The sequence below is a fragment of the Drosophila mojavensis genome, unplaced genomic scaffold (assembly GCF_018153725.1).
Source record: "Drosophila mojavensis isolate 15081-1352.22 unplaced genomic scaffold, ASM1815372v1 contig_36, whole genome shotgun sequence".
Taxonomy (NCBI): domain Eukaryota; kingdom Metazoa; phylum Arthropoda; class Insecta; order Diptera; family Drosophilidae; genus Drosophila; species Drosophila mojavensis.
In genome coordinates, this window is record NW_025318858.1 from 15,747,305 (window position 1) to 15,767,613 (window position 20,309).

At 35.5% G+C, this 20,309-nt stretch overlaps 1 protein-coding gene across 3 annotated transcripts in view; it reads right to left on the bottom strand.

Moving 5' to 3' along the window:
• Positions 1-20,309, bottom strand: part of LOC6576950 (protein outspread) — a 92,939-nt gene that overhangs the window by 38,645 nt on the left and 33,985 nt on the right. For 2 of the 3 annotated variants that reach the window (XM_032729147.2, XM_032729153.2), the window contains exons 2-3: positions 4,762-4,782; positions 2,875-2,955 (exon numbers count right to left, since the gene is read on the bottom strand). In XM_032729147.2, coding sequence (XP_032585038.1) covers positions 2,875-2,955; positions 4,762-4,782 — 102 coding nt within the window. The remainder of the gene's footprint in view (positions 1-2,874; positions 2,956-4,761; positions 4,783-20,309) is intronic. The other variant, XM_032729148.2, reaches the window with a different exon arrangement.

Genomic DNA, 20,309 nt, shown 5'->3' on the forward strand with positions numbered 1-20,309 from the left:
TTTTTAGTGCACAATATATAGCTCTCAATTTATCTTATTGTTAATTTATCTTATTTTTTTTTTTTTTTTTTTTTTTAATCAGAGATTTATGTTGACGTTCCATAAAGATCAGTCAGTCAGTCAGTTGAACTTTGTAGATTAAAAACAAATACATTGGGTTAAAAAAAAAAATAAAATAAATAAATTTAAAAAAATAAATAAAGTGCCTTGATTCCTTTCAATTCCTTTCAATGACAAAAGTAGGTACAGATTATATTTTAGAAGAATTTTGTGGGTATAACATGCAAGAAGAAGCTTTATAAATGTAAGAAATATTTCTTGAAGTCGCAGATTGTGTTCATTTATTATTTTCACCTTAAAATATTTGTCCATATTCAAACGAAAAAGTCAAGCTGAAAACTTAAGAACAAGTACCAATGCCTCTTACTGGTAAAATCTTCATTAATTTATTATAATTCTAAAGCATCTAATTCTAAATTCATTTTCTGTTGATATTTAATTGCTGGAATGTAAATTAAATTGCCTAAACGCCGTTCAGTTTTTTGAACTCGAAAATCTAATTATTTTTTGCCACCAAAGAGAAAGCCCTGGGCATATTGAACAAGTTTTCAAACAAATAGCTGCTGGCCTTTGCGAAAAAAAGCAAGATTTTTCAGCTCGGCTCAGGTTTGAGGTGCGGGCACATTAACTGAATAAATAATATCCAAAAGAGTTGGCGGTGCTGCCTAGGCTGGGGCAACAAACAAATTGGCTGCACCTACAGCTGTAAACTGTAAACGGTAAACTGCGAAATGCTATAATTGCTCAAATGCAGACGGCAAATTATGGCTCGAAGGGTTCGGCGAATAGATCAAGAAATGGATCAACAAAGGCAAACACAACCAACTCTAGTAGGTCACCCAGAGCTGGCAGCTAAACTCATAAGAGTATATAGAGAGAGAGGAAGAGACGGACAGACAGAGAGAGAGTGAGAGAGAGAGGGAGAGAGACATTCGATTCCTTCTCAACACTTGGCGGTACGAACGGAGTTGCTGTTGTTGAATTTCTCAAACAATTTCACTGCTCACATGAAAATTTTTTGCCACACCCCTCGAAATCACTTGTCTGTCGTTGGGTATGAGAGAAAGAGAAAGAGAAAGAGAGAGAGAGAGAGAGAGATAGAGATGGAAGCACACATCCGGTTGATACGCTGGATGTGAATCTATGCAGCAATTGTTAATTAAATACCTGTCCAGCCATTAAAAAACATACGTAAATTTATGTTGTTAACAAGGAAATGCGCAATGCGCATGAACACACTTTTATTATTATCATCATCGTCGTCGTCGTCGTTGTCGACGTTGACGTTGCTTTGGCCTCAGTGGACACTTGTCCATTTCTAGAAAGCCCCCACTAGTTCTCTGCCCGCTGCCCCGCTCCCTCCGCTGTCCGTTTTCAAACCGGCAACTCCGGCCCCAGCCAGGCATTTGCATACAAGTATTTCGCAGCCTTAACGATGCGCTGAGTGCCGTCACGTCGCTACGTCATTCGCTAATTGGTCGAGATACGAATCGGCTGGAGAGGAATAGGCGTTGCCTGGTCCAGACCAGCAGCTGCTGCCGTTGCTATTGCTGCAGCAGTTACAGTACCGGGTAGCGGGTCCTGGGTTTTGGCTGCCAGTGTCAGGGCCAGTGGCACTTTCTTTAATCGACCGGGCTCCGTGCTGTCAAATATTCGCTCAAGTGCTTTTGTCCCCGACAAGGCGAACAATTTGCTCTATGCAACTTTTGCTGCACGATAGACAATTGGAAATTTGGGAAAGTGAGCTGACAATCGATCAGTTGCATATATTTGTGCTCTCGAGTCTCGATTGACAAAGAAATGGAATGTTTGGATTTTTGCTATTTATAGGAATTTTCTACTCTTTCGCATCCCGAATATCCAACTGTATTGAACAGAATGGGAGATCTAGAGCTGAAGCAGCAACTGTATGTCTATATATACTAAAAGTTCTGCCTACTAAAGTATTGAACAATAACAATATGTAGTATTTTAACAAAACAATTAAAAAATATATATTTTGAAAATATAGTAAACCAAATAGAAATAATGTTTAAAAATGCAGCAAATATATCAAGGCAAATGAAACTCTTGGCATATGAAAAAGAGATGATTTCGATTCGCTGCGTTCCGAGAGTGATTTAATAATAGAAAGTGAAATGTAGTCTAAAACATTTACTGGGAATGCAACAGAGACCCATCCAGTCCCAACACATATATAAGATATGCATATTCCTTATCTGGTTGTTTAAAACCTCTATTAATTAATTGGAATTTAAAATTTTGCAAGTTAGCAATTGCATTTTCTTTCATTTTCTTTCTTTCACAAAGCACACCATGTTTTTCCGCAGCTAATATAGCATTATTATTAATTTGGGATTTTCAATATTACATACAAGCAGAAGCTGGCTTCGATAATCATATCGTGATTAACAAAAACAGCTCTATACAAAATTTCATTTCTAAATCAATGCAGTCATTAAGCTTCATAATAGACTCGATTATTATTGTTTAAGAGAGCTAAGTTACTAATAGCCTTATAAAAACTTACAGATACGCGGCAGCAGTTGAAACAGAATCAATAATCAAATAAAAAAATATATATATATATATGTATACTAGTATATATATTTACATATATACTCAATTCTCAATAGAAGTTTCGTGATCAAATAAATATTTTCAATAGCCCTTAATGGGGCTTAAAATGCTCAATACGCAGAAGCTCTTCATATTGTTCTCTTCATTGATTAAATATTCAGTTTCTAGGCATCTGCAGACTTGCAAATTAATTCATTGTGTCTCACAACAACACTAAAATCAATCTTAACTCACCTTAGTTCTATACAATGGATTCGAGAAGTCCCAATCCGGTGCCACAAACAAGTAGCCGCATTTGGACACCTTGCGTGATGCCTGAAAACGGAAACAAATTAGCATTAGTTATAAAATACAAACAAAGTAAAATATAATTAATTTGTTGACTAAGGCAACTGGAATTGGGAATAGAAATTACATGAAACCTGATTCACAATAAATGCAAACATGCTAAAAAAAAAAAGAATGAAAAATTGTGAACTTGAAAAGTAAGGTGGATGATGTTATATTCACTGGAGTCTATTACTCTTCAACTCGAATATTTGTGTATGTTTGGGTAATTCTATGACGAATGCCAATAAAATGTACCGGCGTTAATTATGTGTGAAGTGTTTCAGCATTTTGGAGCTCAGGTAAATATCATTTAAAGCACACACGCTTAACGTATTTATGACAAATAGTTAAAAGTTCTTATAACTCGCCGCCTCCGCTTGGAGTGGAGCTCTGCTAACAGCTCTCTTGGCAATTTGCACGCGTCGCCCCACAAACAATAAATGACAATTGCTTTGGCCTATCATTGATCGCTTGTCGCGCCAGTCGTAGGCTTATGCTGAGTACCCAGGTAAAACTCTCGATACTATTGTCAACTCAAACGGTCGAGGTGACATAGGTATATGCCGAGATGTAGGTCGCTTTTGGTTAACTTCTTTAGCCTAAACAATATTTAAGTCAAGTGAATATGAATAGGAAAATATAAGAAATATGAGACAATTGATTTACTTACATATGATTATATAGATGATTCTTAGAGAATTTTATTAAAATAAAATAAGAACAAAAATAAATATAGCTGAGTAAATAACTAATATATGATTACATCATCTTAGAGTGGGAAGTAAGAGTGAAGTAAGAATATAAAATAAATACGATCAAATGAACATTTATATAAATATTAAAAATGTTTATCAGAATTTCAAGTAATTGTTTATATTTATATGAAATATAAATAGAAATAAAAATAAATAAGAAGAAAAAAAAATATATATAAAATAGAAATAAATAAATGAAAATGATATATTAATATAACATTTTAGAATAAGAAGGGTTTCCTTACAATAAAAAATGTATATAAAATAAATTTAAATATAATTAAACTAATATTTATATAAAATGTAAATGTATTTTAAATAATTCTTCTTTATGTAATACACATATTTTTAAACAAATATCAACAACGCGTGTTTTTAATTTTTAAACAAAGTTTTTAATTGTTAAATTTCAATTGTTAAATTTCAATAGTTACTATATTTTCTGAAGCGTAATTAACTTACTAACCTGCTATGCATTATAGCATTTAAAAAATGTTTTGTTCTCTATTGTTATGCTTAATATAGCGCATATTTAATAATAGTGTATTATGTCATAAAGTTTCATTTCTAAAAGAACATCCTTGCTCTGTCCTTTTGTATTCTGATAATGTCATATTATCATAGTCAATTGTAATTCATTTCTTTTCTTCAATTAACAGAAATTGCTTTGAGTATTATGTAAGAATGTATATAAATTAAGACTGTTCCATTTTAATTTTAAATTTAATTTTTTTAGTTATTTTGTTTTTCACACATTTGCAATTTAAACTTAAAGAATAATTTTAAGAACAATGGTAAATTTTTTGAAATAATAGCAATTAATTTATTTCAGTTATGAGACGGTATTAATTTTATAAATACCATTTATTTATATTTACGAGCCTAACATTTATAATAATAATATTTCTTATGTAAGAAATAAACTTATTAATTTAATTAATGATAAATAAAAATGTCAATAATGGAATATGTCAAATATGAATTCACTGAAAACAACAACATCAACAACCACGAATAGCTTAAGTATTATACTTACACAGTCAGCCAGAGACGCGAACTGTTGCGCAAGCGTGCAGATACAGATATAAAATGCATTCGATTAGTATTAGAGTATATACATATATATGTAAATATATATTGGTGTATATATGTATTAAGAGGAAGGTTGGTCGTGGATAATCATGATGCATGACATTAAGCCAACCGAGCGATGACATTCAAGTGTCGAGCATTGCGAGATGAGCAAAGCCAGCTAAACAAAAAAAGATTTTCAATTGCGGCCAACTTGTTTTCGATTAATTTGATAACGAGCCACAGCTGCAGCTTCAGCTACAGCTACAGCTTCAGTTTTCTGTGTGACTGCGAAATGTCAAATCAAAAACGAAAATCACGTTTTCGTTTTAAAGTCGGCCTAGTCATTAACGGAGATTTGGCTCTGCTCATAAATTCGAGGTGTTGCTGAAAAATTTCACTTTTCCATGTGCGACGCAGCAGCTGCGGCTAATGCCGATTGAAAAATAAACAATTTGCGGCACACACACAAACATACACACTAATACATAAACAAAGTACACACATGTATATATATATATATTATATATTTACACATATGATTTGGCTTTGCGAGCGACTCACGAGAGGCTCACGCACACGTGAACGTGTCCAACTCCAAATCAAATCTATGGCCAAACTTGCGACTTGCTTGTGGAAAGTTGTTTGCTTTTGTTGTTGTATAGTTGTCGTTGTTGTTGTTGCTGCTGTTGCTGTTGTCTCTTTTAACTCAATTTGAAACAGAAATTGTTGTCTGCTTGCCAGCTTTGTTTGTTTATATCTGTGTGTATTTTTAATGTTGTTAAGCTTCAAGCCAAGCCAAGCCAGGCAACCACAGCAGCAACAACAACAGCAAAGACTTAATCATTATTAGCCGCAAATACCACAGAAGCAACAAGTTTGATCAACCTCTTACATCTGTACATACACTGCTAATAATATATACATATATACATCAAGTATAGCAAATGAAATCTTCAAGGCGCCAGATGATACAAACAAATTTGTGTGCTTGTATCGCATTCTTGTAAGCACTCGTAATACAGGGAATTCGAATTGCGAATACTTCAGTGCTGAAGCTTTTAAATAAATATATATGAATATTTGTATACATATAGTATATTAGTTAAGTAGATAAAAACCTTTTCACTCTAGCTTAAATGGCTTCGATAGTATTTCACATAATCGAAGAAAGTGAATGTGGGCAATAAACTGATAACACGCAGTGTACATAAACTTATTAGTTATTACTTGAATGATTTATTGGAATTTTATAAATATTCCTTAACATTGCTTTTACTTAATGCTTAATTGCCAAATTAATCAAGTCAACTTGAACTTAAGGCAATGTAAGTATAAATTTATTGCCTTTCTGTTTGCTTCCTTCTGCTTGCCTTCATTTAATAAGTGGAAACTTTCCTGACCAGTCTTAACACTATCAATGTAATTGAAATCTCAACTTGATAACGATAAGCAGTCACTCATCAATGGCAAAACGTTAACTATTTTCATATGCATTCATTACAATTGCTTTACAAGTGGAACCTCTTCAATGTGGCAGTAAGTGAGTCGCGACATGGTCGCACGATGCGAACAGAAATTGATGCATGAATGAAACTTTTCGATCTCGGAATCGAATATTTCGCTGCACGTGTGGTCGTCAGGTCTGGTAACTGACGATAAAAAAAATTTAAAAATTAAAAAAAAAAAAAACAAAAAGAAAAACAGCCTTATAATTAATGTGCGAGAACAACTTTCCAACAACGATCAATGACGAGGCAGCCGTTGTGACTGCGATCGTCATCTCCGGCATGAAGCCGACCATGACTCGAAATAAAAATGAAAGTGCTCGACCCGCCAGCCGCTGATCAAGGGCCACTGTCGGTTATTAGCCGCGATTTAACCAATGCCACCTAATCTGGCCACATTCATAAGTACCACACACATGTAACCCGAACCGAAACCGAAACCGAACCAAACCGTCTGCATGTGCGGCTATGATGGCATGTGATTAATAAGTTTCGCACGCTTACTTATTGAGCGCCCCGCCGCGCCACGTAGAAAGTGGTATCTTGGACAAATCTTGAAAGAGACAAAACGCTCCGCCGACCAATAAACAAACAGGTTGATCGACATCATTTTCGAGGTCGCCCTCCGCAGCTGCATCAGAATTACGCATTTCGGCTGCACATCAATATTTATTGTGTACGCCCTGAGCAAATTGGAAATGGGGAAAATCAGGGGATCAAATATTCCTAATCAGCATTTTGTTAATCTAGGTGATTATGTGTTCCTAATTACTTGATAATAACTTACATTTTAAAGATCAAGCTTACGATTTAAATAATAATCGATAGTCGATAAACTGTCATCGACATCTCTCCAACTTTAATAACTTCAATAACGCTTTTATCGGAAATTTGTTTACTTTGGTATATGTATATATAATTGACAGATTAACTCAGATTTAGTTAGATTTAATAACTAGAGAAAAGTATGAAAATAGTTTATTTGTTAAATAATCACAAATACCTAATTTTTATATCTCGATAATTGACGGAACTTCAAGAAACTGTTTCAGTATAAACTTAAACTTGTAATCAAAAAGACTGAAGAAGAAAATCTATTATAGTATAAAATGGAGTTATATTTAAATAATATAAAAACCTTAATAAACAATAAAGTAAATTTAAATTAAATTTTCTAGTTAAACTAAAAATATATATAAAATAATTAACTAATATAATATGATATAAAATACGAATATTGCTGTATGCCAATCATCCATACATTTTATGTATATTTATCAAATAACTTTAGCAGTAAAAAGAAAATATATTGAGAACTGAACAATATTTTTATACGAAATTTGATATTCTATATTTACCTCTCTTCTTCAGAAAAACGAAAAAAAGGAATTAGAAACAGATTTTATCATATAGAATATTATATTTTATTTTTATATATCGATTCACATATGAATTTTTTTCAATTAATTTTTCGCATGTAAAGTTATGACAGTTACCAAGTAAAAAGGAGAAAGTAGTTCAATTTAAATTTGATTATATAAATTTAATGAAACTAGCGATTATAAACGTCGCATTAGTCTCACACTTTCGCAGTCAGCTGTCAGCTATACCCTACTGCAGGGTATACGAATCGAAAGCTCAAAAGAAATCGAAAGCGAATGGGAATTGGAATGGGAATGGGAATGGGAGTGCGAGCCAAACATCAAGTGCAACAATCGAATGAGCCGATGAGCAGCGATCGCGGCAAGTGCATGCCAGCATGCCAGATGGAGGAAGATGGAGATGCCGGAGAGAGACAAAGAGAGCTGGGGTGTGGATGTTGGCTGTGAATATACTACAGTGGAAGTGGCAAAGCAGTGGCACGCCATGGCACCGACTACACTGCACGGCAAGGCACGACACGGCACGACACGGCACGACACGACACGGCTAGTCGCAATGAGTGCATCGAGTGACCAACATCAGAGGCGAAATGAAAGCGAATGTCGTCGATGCAATGCGCTCGCTCTCTGTGGTCGTTGCCCCGCAGTGCGCGTTACAGTTCAAGCTCCATTAAAGAAATATATAAAATGCGGAGAGCCTTGCGTTGCCTTATACCCCAGGCGGTGCGTGGCGCTGCAGATCGTTTGCCTGATGCCGATGCGGATCGATGCCCCAGCTAACCGATTTATAAATCGCTTGACCAGTTTTTCTGGGCCCTCTGCCCAGAATATTATTGTCCCTCGGCAGCATGCACTTGCTGCGAGTTTTCGGCGCTTTTTGTGTTATCTTTCAACGCATTGTCCCATCGCAATGGGCGTGCCCATTGTGTAACAGGCGAAACCAGACAGCAACAGCAACAGCAACGGCAACAAAAAACATGACTTTAGCCACCATCAACAACAACAACGACAACAACAACAACAATAACTCTGGCAGCTCGGGTCGCAGAGCATTTTCACTTTCGTTGAGCATTGCGCAGCAACTGCATCTGCCCGACAGCGAGATGAGGCAACCGCCAGATGTTGTGCTATTATCGTAAAGCTCGTTATGGCAGAAGGGTGCATGGCACAGGGCTATAAAGATGCGGTTAGCCTGTATAGACATGTCTGTCATGTGCAACTCCTCGCCAACAGCAGAGATCTATTCTACACACCGACTCCATTGTAGTTCACTTCTAAGCCTCCACACTCCCAAAGTCAATACAAAGGCGAAAATAATTAAAACTTTACTCCAGACTTTAGATTCCGCTGAAAATTGTTAACTATACAAAGCTGGCCACACACAAAGGATGGAAAATGCGTTCGGTATTGTCTGAGCTATTACAATAGAAGAGTTGTCCAAAATTGATTTTCTAATGGAAATCATGGAGTCGGCCAGACAATGATAATAAAAACAATGGCCAAAACATAAAAAATGTAAAAAACAGACAGCATTTCACACTTGACGAAATACGAGAGAGCAATAGAGAGCCAAAACTGTTTGAATCGGGCTCGAGGTGTTTTTTTTTCTTACGTTTATAGGTTTAATAGGTAGCTCTATGCGTATAGCTATTGTACAATCATGATTGTTGTTTTTTGTTGCTATTGCTGTTGTTGTTGTTGCGGTTATTGTCTGTCGCTGTCGTCTCTTCATTTATGCCATTTGAAAGTTGGCATTTGGAATCGACGTTTTGGCTGCTGGCTGGCTGGCTGGCTGGAAAATCGTGCACATGAGCCTTGGCAAGTAAAAGTAAAAATCACCTCAACTGTTTTATTGTTTGACTGGTTGGATTGTTTCTCTGAATTTGGGCGCCACATGTGTTTTGTGTTTTGTGTTTGCATTTGATTTTTATTTTCGAAAGACCCACGTGAGCTGAAGCTAAGGAGTACGAGACGGCGACGGCGACGGCAACGAAGTCAAAGACTCTTTTGGGTTTTGGCGTTTTGGCTCTTGGAATAGATAGATAGGCATCGCAGGTCGTGCCTGGCAACGACAACGACGGCGACGACGGGCGACTCATACAGCCATACATATTACAATTCATTTAGAAATGCATTTAAAAATACATAAAATACTTTGGCAGCGTTGAGCTCCAAGTGCACAAAACGAAAGTGAATAAAATGCGAACTGCAAACTGCAAGATGCAAAACGAAAAGGAAAGTTTTGCAATCGCCAAGTGTGACCAAGTTGGCAAATGGATTCCCATTTGGCCAGACTGTTACTAACATTACAAATTTATTATCATTGATTAGGTTCAGTGAGGCGTGAGTAATGTGAAATTCAAAAGAAATAAAATGAAACCGCTGGGTAAAAGGTTCAGCTAAACAAACGGTCACACTGAAGCTCATTAGTTTTTAGACACTTTTCGAATTACATTTAAATGCACATTCAAGTGGATAAATAGTTGTTAGCATTACAAAATTGATTATCATTTAGTAAAGTATAAGTATAGGAAAGTTTAGTCTGTATAGTAATGGAAATTGGTACAAAAATGCGGTTCTACTTTATTGGGAATGACCTAAGAATTAAAAATAAAATATAATACATGTTTAAAGATATTTCTTTTGAAATGTATAACATCGACTTATTTTATTGGTACTTTAGACTTTTGAATATTTTTAGAATACTCATTGAATTTACCTAAGCCATTACCCTAAGCGATCAAAACTTCATTTAATCTGATTACTAATGGATGTAATTAAGAATTGTATATTTTTTAAACGTTTCTAGAATTAATGTTTAGACTTTCCGTGAAATTTTAAAGCATATGTTAAGGCATATGCACAAAAAAAAATTTGTATCTAATCTGTTTGCTAATAAATTTCAAGATTATACGGGCACACTCTCGTTTTCTAGTTCTAGCGGAGAGTTTTTCCCAATAAAAGCTTCAGCATGATTATTCAGACTATCGTCTTACGCCCATTGGAAAATATATACGGTCACACTGTTTATATGAAGTCTTTTAATGCATATTAAAAACTTTCCGCTCTATATCTTAGTATGATCATTCATATTAAATTGCTGTACTCAGAATCAGTCACAAAATTCATTCATTTGACGTGTTTGGTAGCAAATCCAGCTGCAGATATGGTCACATTGCACCTGCTTAGTCTTGTTCATGCATTCCCGAATACACTTTTTACGCTTGCGTGACACATCGAAAGCATTCAGTTTAAATTCAATCTGAATTAATACGTCTTGCTTTGTTCGTAAATCAATCAGCATTTTTAATGGCTATTGCACAACGTTTATCCGCAAAAGGACCACCCGCAACAAAAAATGTGGTAAGGCAGTGCAAATTAATCATGTTTACTTCGAAACAGTCAAAAGACAACGGACAACAGACAACATGCAACAGTCAAAAGACAACGGACAACAGACAACATGCAACAGTCAACAGACAACGGGCAACGGACAACAAGACATCATACAATCAAAGTCCGTAAATAAGCAACAAAATTGTTGCTTGCCCTTGTGTGTCAAATCCATCATTAAATGTCAACGCTTCGGGGGGCCTCATGCGAAAGTTGGATGAGTTTTGGAAAACGGAAAATCAAGTTGGTTCATCGGGAAAGGTCAACAACTCGTTGCCAATTAACTAACACATAACGAGCCGGCCAGCGAGTCAAGGCAATAGTTGGAAAACAGTGCAAGGCAAATTGCTGCTAAACATAACAGAGAAACATTATTTTTAGCTTAAAACCTATTTCAACTCCAACAGAGAAAAGGAAATGGTAATGATTTCTGTTTATGCTCAGAAAATATGAAATATGGCTGCTTAACTGTAGGCTCATACCGCATATATTTATAAATATTTAGACGCTGTTATCATCTACTCGAATCTACCTTGTGACGTCTTTGCTAAGCACACATGATTAAGCAGATAGCATGGCCAGTGCAGAGGAAAAGTTTAAGAGTCAAAAAGTACAGAGAGTCACGCAACAAGAAATGTGCAATGGACTTGAGGGTTCGGCAACGAGATACCCATCTTTAGGTAAACTTTGGACTTTTTCCTTTAAAAAATTCAAAAATACATTAATCTTATAATAAAATACTCTTATGCTAAAAACTAAGCATAGGAATATTCAAATAATATTTTATTAAACTGAATATTACTAAAATATGTTTTTTATTCTATATATAATATATATAAAATTATTTATCAAGTATTTAATGCAACAACATTTTGTTCAAAAGACATTTATTAAATTGAATAATATGTGAATGATGTTTGAAAAACTTTGGTTAAAACACATATTAACATACTTCAATTCAATACTTTCATGTTTTTAATAAAAAACTATGGATCTATAATTATGGATTAAAAAAAAAAAAGTTTTGCGTATCTTGCCAAAAATTCTTATTAATTTAAAATCTCAAAATTGATAGCCGTATTATATTTAAATATGTTTAATAAATAATTCTTTCATATATATATTGATCATATTTATTATATTTTCCTTACTATCAATTTATTTTTAATAAAAGTAAATATTGTTTAATTAATATTAATGTTTATCTTATAGATATGATAATATAATAGATTATATTATAAATATATCATTTCAGAGCTATCTATTAATAATATTATCTTACATTTCTTCATACGCACACCCGACGTACACTTGAGCGAAAATTGGTATAACCTCTTCCATTTGGGTATTTGTAATGGGTATCGAAATAATTGCGCGACAGCATAAATTTTCGCCAGACAGTCAAAGGCATAGCTACTTTCGTTTTCAACGTAAGGACGGAGCAGGAAAAGCGGCTAAACTGCGTTCGTACGACAATCGAGAAATGGCAACGAACCTTCGATAGGCAAAGTCAAGTCTTGCACATAAATTTCGCAGCGATCGATCTGTGGCAAGGGGGCGGAACGGGGCCGAGCCACAGGGGCCACAGTCGAGCACTCAAATGCATTGCGCTCGCTGCGATGAAGATCAATGATTATCAACGTCAGCTGCAGCTGCAACTGCCTTGTTGACACTAAGTGAAAGTGAACATGATGGGACCACGTCGCCGTCGCCGTTGTCGATGTCGATGTTGATGTCGGCATCATCGTCATCGTCATCGTCATCGCCATCGCCATCGCCATCGTCAACGTCATTGTCATCGTCATCGTCATCGTTGTCGCTGTCGATTCATGATCGTTTAATGCTTCGAGGAGTTTCAAAGTCTTAAATCACTGTGCAAGCATTTAGTGTGGAACTGCGACTGCAAGTCAATCCCAGTTGAAACTGTTTGTTGTCTATTTCTTCAAGCTATTTTTATGCATTTTTTAGCTTGATTTAATTTTATTACTCTTGAGTAAGTTTTTCATGTTACTTTCAGTTGTTGCCTGTCCGAATCTATGCAGCTTAACTAACTTATCTATTACCAAATACCAGGCTACCGCCTCTCCGTCCGTCCTTGGCACAAATTGTAGCTACTTAGAGATAGTAAGTAGTATCGCTTGGGCCGGCATAGATAAGCATTATGAATGGAATTGTTGCCGGACAAAGGTAGCTTACCTGCAAAATAGAAAAGAAGAAGAAAACAAAAAAATTAGTTACAAGCCGTAATGAATGAATGGAGAGTACGAGTGGCGTTGGAAATAGGCGGCCAATGGATCGGATCGTCCGACCATATTGAAAAACTGGCACAAATGTCTTTATTTGAAGCACAACCCAAAAAGGTTCGATTCGGCCGCCTAATACCCGCACAAACATGGGCCCCGTTTGGATGGCTTCGTTGTTGTTGTTGTTGTAATTACAAAATTGGCTGCCGCTGCCACAACGAAAGCTAAGCCGGCCGCCATTCTTACAATTTTTATGAATGAAACCAAATGCACAAGTCGGCCCAGAGTCTATTTATGGATGCGGCATGACTATATCGGTTCGGATAGGATTTCACATTTCATTCACTATAAAATCGATTGATCAATTAGTGAGAATCGAAAAGTGGAACAACGCTCACTCGCTCGGTGTCTCAGTCGCCCGTTTGGCTCGCTTGGCCCGTGTCGACTTCTACCATGACTGCAACTTTATATACTACGCCTCGTCTCGGATCTTGTCGAAATAATTGCTTCAAAAAGGCCCCACAAACTTTAAGTGCACTCATAATCATAAAAAATATGCCTTTTGAACTCTATTCTTTTGCAAGATTGAGGGGCACATGAGAGACCAAAAGAGAGAGAGGGAGAGAGAGAGAGAGAGAGAGAGAGAGAGCAAATGACAGTCATAATCACGAACAGGTCGCCAATCTGGCCAGAGCTGTAACATTACCTGTTCTGGACGCAATCGCAGCGATTGTGAAACAAGAGTTTGCTCAATAACTTAAATGCGAATCAGCCAGAAGTATGTTAACTGCAAAATTCAACCTGATTAACAAATTGAAATCAAGTCAGGTAGCGTTTGCAGCGAAAGGCTTTCATAATCATAGATTAGCCTGAACAGCAGCACAGAAAGAACCTTTGTGAATATCATAAGGCTTACTATTTAAAAAGGTCTTTCAAGCTATTAAATTCGATTTTTTGTTTGTAATTTGTATTTAGTTTTTACTATTTTGTTTTTTATTAAATACAAATTTTTATTTGTAAGTTTTATTATTCTGAATTTTATTTATTTGTTACTAACACTCTTCTTTATATTACAATTTATTGAAGTCTATAATATATCACATTTATTTATATTTTAAAATTTTTTATTTTTTATTTTTATATATATATATATACATATATTTTTTTTTTATATGTTTATTTTTATATATTTCTTTCAGTATCATGAAGGCATTTTTAATAAAGTATAATAAGCCAAATAAAAATGGATTCGAGTCCTTAAATGGCATTTGCATTTGTTTTCTCAGCTAAAAATTATTTTCTCAGTGCTGCTTAAAAAAAATAAATAAAAAAATTATCAACTGTGTTCTATGCTGTAGATGACAACTTGACTTTATTACTTACAAAAGTAAACATTTTTCTAACCCAAATTCCAATTTCTTCTAAGAGCATTACATTTTGTTCGATTAGTGTATGAGTTCAATCATTGAAGCCGACAACGATAAAACTTTCGGCGCTGAACTAAGTAAAAAGACGTTGAGCTGATTAAAAATATCATTATACAGTTATTATTATAGTTTGGTATTAGCTAAACGTGTGAGGTAAGCCCTATAAAAAACATAAGCTGTCGACAGAGGCTTAATTCAAAATAAAACTTGATTCTTTTCCAAATTCATGAAGATTAATATAAAACCGATCCATAACGTTATCTCTGACTAGTCAGAGTTGCATGCAATTGCAATTCGATGATAACAGGGTATCAAGAGTCGTTAAAAGCTTGCCAGACTTCCGTCATTTGCATACATGAAACATACAACATGACAGTTGACTTCTGTCAGCGATATGCCATAGAACCTACCACTGTCGAAACAAATGCCAGCACCAGAGATCACATCCGAAACGACAACAACAACAACAACATACATGTATGCAAATATGTAAGTGTGCCTGTGTGTGTGTACGTGCGGCCACGCAAAATGTGCGAGATCAACAGGATTAGAACATGTCCCAGGTTGGGTTCGAGGCGCGGAACATGAAACGTTTATCGCTAAAATGAAAAAAAAAAAAAACTTCAGTTGAGCTTGAAGCTTGAAGCTCTGCGCAGACAGCAGGAAACCGTTAAGTGTTACAATAGCTGATTTTGCTTTTATGCCATAATGATTTTAAGCGTCTGCTGATGATGATGATGATGATCATCGTCTAATGCCCAACCGGTCGATCGCCCGACTGCTCATTCGGGCGAATGGGATGCAGTTTCATAAGGTTGCTCTCGGCGCGCTAAACTTCTGCTCCAATGTCAATTAACGAATCTGTCAAAAACCAGCGCAAAATCCATTAAAGAACAAAGTCAAATGAAATTCAATATGGTACACATATTAGAGGATATCTGAAGTGAATTGAGTAGATCAGAAGTGTGAGCGACTAGTAGATACTCTTTAGAGTTGGCTTATGCAATTGCAGCTCAGTTTAGCTTGATAGACTCAGATATGAAATTTTAATAAGATGATGAGAATAAATCTCGAATGGCTTAAGTCTTCAAGGGAAGTTTTTTAAACCGCTAGCTGATACACTTAAAATTCATTATAGAATATATTTGTGCTTGTAGATCCATAAAGGTTTATGGCTTGTGATATTTTCGAAAGATATAGAATCGAGTTTCCTTATGCGATTGCAGTTCAGCGAGATATGATATTTCCATAAGATACTCTATAATGACTTAATTAGATAAGAAGAGGAATTTAAGAAACTTTCAGATACTCTAGATTATATATTGAGGTAACTAATAAGAAATGTAGCTCGCATGAGTTATATATGTTTAGAGAAATAATTTCCTAGACTTTAAGAAAAAGCTATTTAATAATGGGGATTAACTAATTTTGCAAATGTTTTGGGGCTTTCTCTTATAATATTTAAACATTTAAAAAAAATCTTTTTAATAGGTTTTTTTTTCTTTTCAATATACCTTTTATTTATTTGCAACATGGAAAGAATATAAAAGGTGAATACATTTTTACATTTTCGACAAAAATGAGCTTGAGATTTCATGAAAGTTAAGCAAACTATTGACAGGCAATTGTTTTACATGTAATTTTCACACCTACATACGAAACTTTATTTGCGCATATTTTACATAAATTAACTTAAAATTCAACTTCCTAACTATTGTGATTAAGGTCAGTTGCTTATTACCAATCTCTTACATCGTCAGCCAGACAGAAACTCAACAAATAATTTCCTATGCCCATTTTAAGAAACATATTAGCATAAACCTGTACTTTATGTTTGTTCATATTTTAATTTAGTTTAAAAATAATGTATAAAAATTTGTTTATGTATGAATAATATTTCATATCATTTGTTTACATATTAAGCCACAGATCTTCATTGGCTAATTTGGCTGTGACCCGTATTGAGTTCTGTGTTATTTGGGACAAAACAAAAATTAACTTTGAGACTACGAATGCAGCAGTTAAGCACCTGAAAAAATACGTGAAAAGAACAAACAGAAACTTCAAGTCGAAATTACCAAAAGCAAGAAAAAGAACCTGCTAGCATGGGGTATGACCGTATTTGATATTGACTAATGGTTGTTGGGCATTGTTGTTGTTGCTGCTGTTGCTGCTGGTTTAGACCAAGTAAAACAACTTGGCTACTTTTCAACTAGAAGTAGGAGTTGTTGACTGGAATTGCTCAATTTGTGTGTGCGGCAACGGCAACAGCAACAACGACGACGATGACGACGACGACGACTGCGTCTAAGAAAACAGACGACCTGGGCATTGTTGCTGTAGGAGGTAGAGACAAAGACGGAGACAGCGACGTCGACGTCGACGCTGACGACATGCCAGCCAACTATCAAAGCCGATGGGTGCACTCACAATTGCAACAACAACAGCAATAGCAATAACAACAAAAACAACAGCAAGCCAGCTAGCTAAACAAAAACAAGTCAAGCAAACACCAACGTGACGCGTAAAACAACAAACCTCCACTTTTGCTGCAAGTTGTATAGTTAATTCTATTTTTCTATTACCAAACTTGTTCCCATAATGAGTGCCACACAATTTTTCATACAGTTTGCAATGTGCGAAGCACTTGATGACTATCTTCAAGATTTTCGCATTGGCTTGCAAAATATTTTCATCAACTTGCAAAAATCCAATAGAAATATTAAATCAGAAGCATCGAATTTTATCTGAGTTGCAAAGAAATGCACATACATGTATATAGGTATTTCTATAATCAACTTCTTCTGATTTACGAAACTTAAAATGAACAATACAATATAAGAGCTATATATGTAGCTTTATAAAAATAAAATACATTTTGAATAATTTTATTCGTAAATTCTCAGCAGCTTTGATAGACGCAAAATAAATGAATAATCTGCTGGATATTAGAAAAAATTTTACAAACGAATTTTAATCAAATAAATATATTTTTTATATAATATTTCAGTCCAGTTCTGTCCTATTTAAATTATTTAATATGTTTTTTTTTTTTTTTATATTTAAATAAAATGTTATATTTTATATGCTTATTTTATTTTGTATTTATATAATATTTAATTATTTTAATTTTCAACAAATTATATTTAATATAATATATTTATATAATATGTATTAGAATATATAATTTCTATATTTATATTATATTTTATTTATCTATTTTAGGTTTTAATGTATTTATTATTATTTATTGATTTTATTGAGTAAGGAATACAATCTGTGACATATTTGATTTTATAAAAATATATAAGTAACAAAAAATCGATATATTCCAATATTAATAATATAGTATACCGATAATTCGATTTACACAGGAATTTGAGAACGATTTTTTTTTTTTTTTTACCAATATTCATAAAAATCTAAATATTATCGCAATATTTAGTCCTCAACAATTTTTGTAGTGTATCAAATTGTCGAGGTTGCATCCACATTTCTTCGTGGTTCAATTTAGTTCGAGTCTTTTTTAATTTGAAATTGAATAAAAAATGTTGCTGCTGCTGCTGTCGCTGCTGTTGCTATTGCTGTTGCTGCTGCTGCTGCTGCTGCTGCTGCTGCTTCTGTGGTCGCTGCTGCAGATCGATTCAATGAATTTAAAATGCATTTAAGTTGAAATTTAGGTCAAAAGTTGTTGCTGCTTTGCTCGTAATTGTTGCTGTTGTTCTAGCGGCTGCTGCTGCTGCTGCTACTTCTGATATTGTTGTTGTTGTTAGCCTTGTTGTTGTTGGTTGTTTTATTGGCATTACTGTTGCGGCAAATGCTGGTTACCGGTTACCGGTTGCAAGTCGTAAGTTGCAAGTTGCTCGATGCTCGATGCTAGTTGCTGCCTGCTGCACGTTCATCAAGTATAAAATATTCTTGCATGGCATTTGGAAAACAACTTGCAGCTTAGAATTACTGGCTTGCGCTGCCAGTCGACTGGTTTCGGTGGAAAACTCTGATCCACGAGATTGCGTAGTGTCGGCAAAATGCGACTGAGTCGGAGACTGAGACTTCGACTTCGACTTCGAATCCAACTGCAACTGCAACTGCGAGTACGTTAGCTGCCCTACGCCTTCGTCCGCCCGCATCTGGCCAAGTGTTGGAGCTCATTCTAATTGCACTTTTAGCACAGCCTTTACCCAACAGCCACTGAGCACAACACAGAAGAGGTCCGAGCTGTGTCCATTTACAGCTGGCAAACTTGTTTGGTCAGCAAGTTGCGAATGTGGTGGCCGTAAATATTTATGAGTTAGACTCCGACTCCAAGTCTGACTCTAACTCTAGCTCCGACACTCTGGCTCGGACTTGGACTTGGACTTAGAGTTACACCGGCAATATGTCTCTGGCGTATAGCGGTAGCCGCTCAGTCATAAAAATAAATCATCTAATATTTCGCTGATTTTCAGCCATTCAACAGCCACTAAAAATCCGTCTGTCGCTTGCCGCGCTTAATAAGACGAGTTTTATGTTCTATTTGCTCAACCAAAATAAAAACTAGAGTATCAAATCAAATTTATCAACTTTAATTAGTGGCCTGCCGGCAACTTTCACACTTTCTCGTTTCACACTTGGAAATTAATCAAACGAAAAATAACAAAAAACCAAACAAATGCCAAGTCAAAGCCTAAGCAGCTCTCTTTCAATGCACTTTCTGAAACAACAAGCTATGTTTTATGTAACTTGGTGTCTATTTTTAACATGAGGAAAGGGAAAGGGAAAATAAATATATTAAATTCATTTTGAATGGGATTCAAGGAAGTTCAGAAATATATATAAGCAAACAGCATATGAAATCTCAAGACATCAAGAATAATAAGCTATTGTTTTTGAAATGATTACGAATTGATCTAATTTAAATATATTTTGTTCTTCTATCCAAGTGGGTCAGTTGAAGCAAAAAAACTCAACCTCTACAAGAAGCATCTACAGTAACATTAGTACTGAGTCAGGGCCCTCAGTCAGAAGTTCGAAGAAGTGCCCAACCAGGAAGTGAAACGAGTGCCCAGCATAGACAAGATCGCTTTTTGCCATATACATTATCGAAACAGTAAATGGCTGCTGAATTTTGCTGCGTAGCCAGCCAACGATGTTGACGAACCGACTTGTCAATCAAGCGATTGACTTTTCCACAAAATCCAAAGACAATCTCGATGCAGTCGCTCACCAAACGATGATGATATCTCTGCCTTGCCCAGGCCAAGCGGCCTTAGTCTTAGTCACAGTCGCAGTCGCAGTCGCTGCCGCTGTCCAGATCCAAGTACCAATCTCTGCCTGCTTCCCCATGCTCCTCCTGCTTCCAAGTCCTCGTCTCATACTAGGCAAGGCCCAGAGCAACCAATGGCCATGTCCAATCCAAAAACAGTCGGCTTGTACATGGCATTTCTTGGTTTCAGGTAAAGAAAAAAAAATATATTCCTTTGCCTAATTTGGTTAAAATGGAAATTCCGCACACCATATTGTACCGAGCACTTTAAATGACAATGACTGCCGATCACAGCCGCTGGGCCTAGTCTCTGTC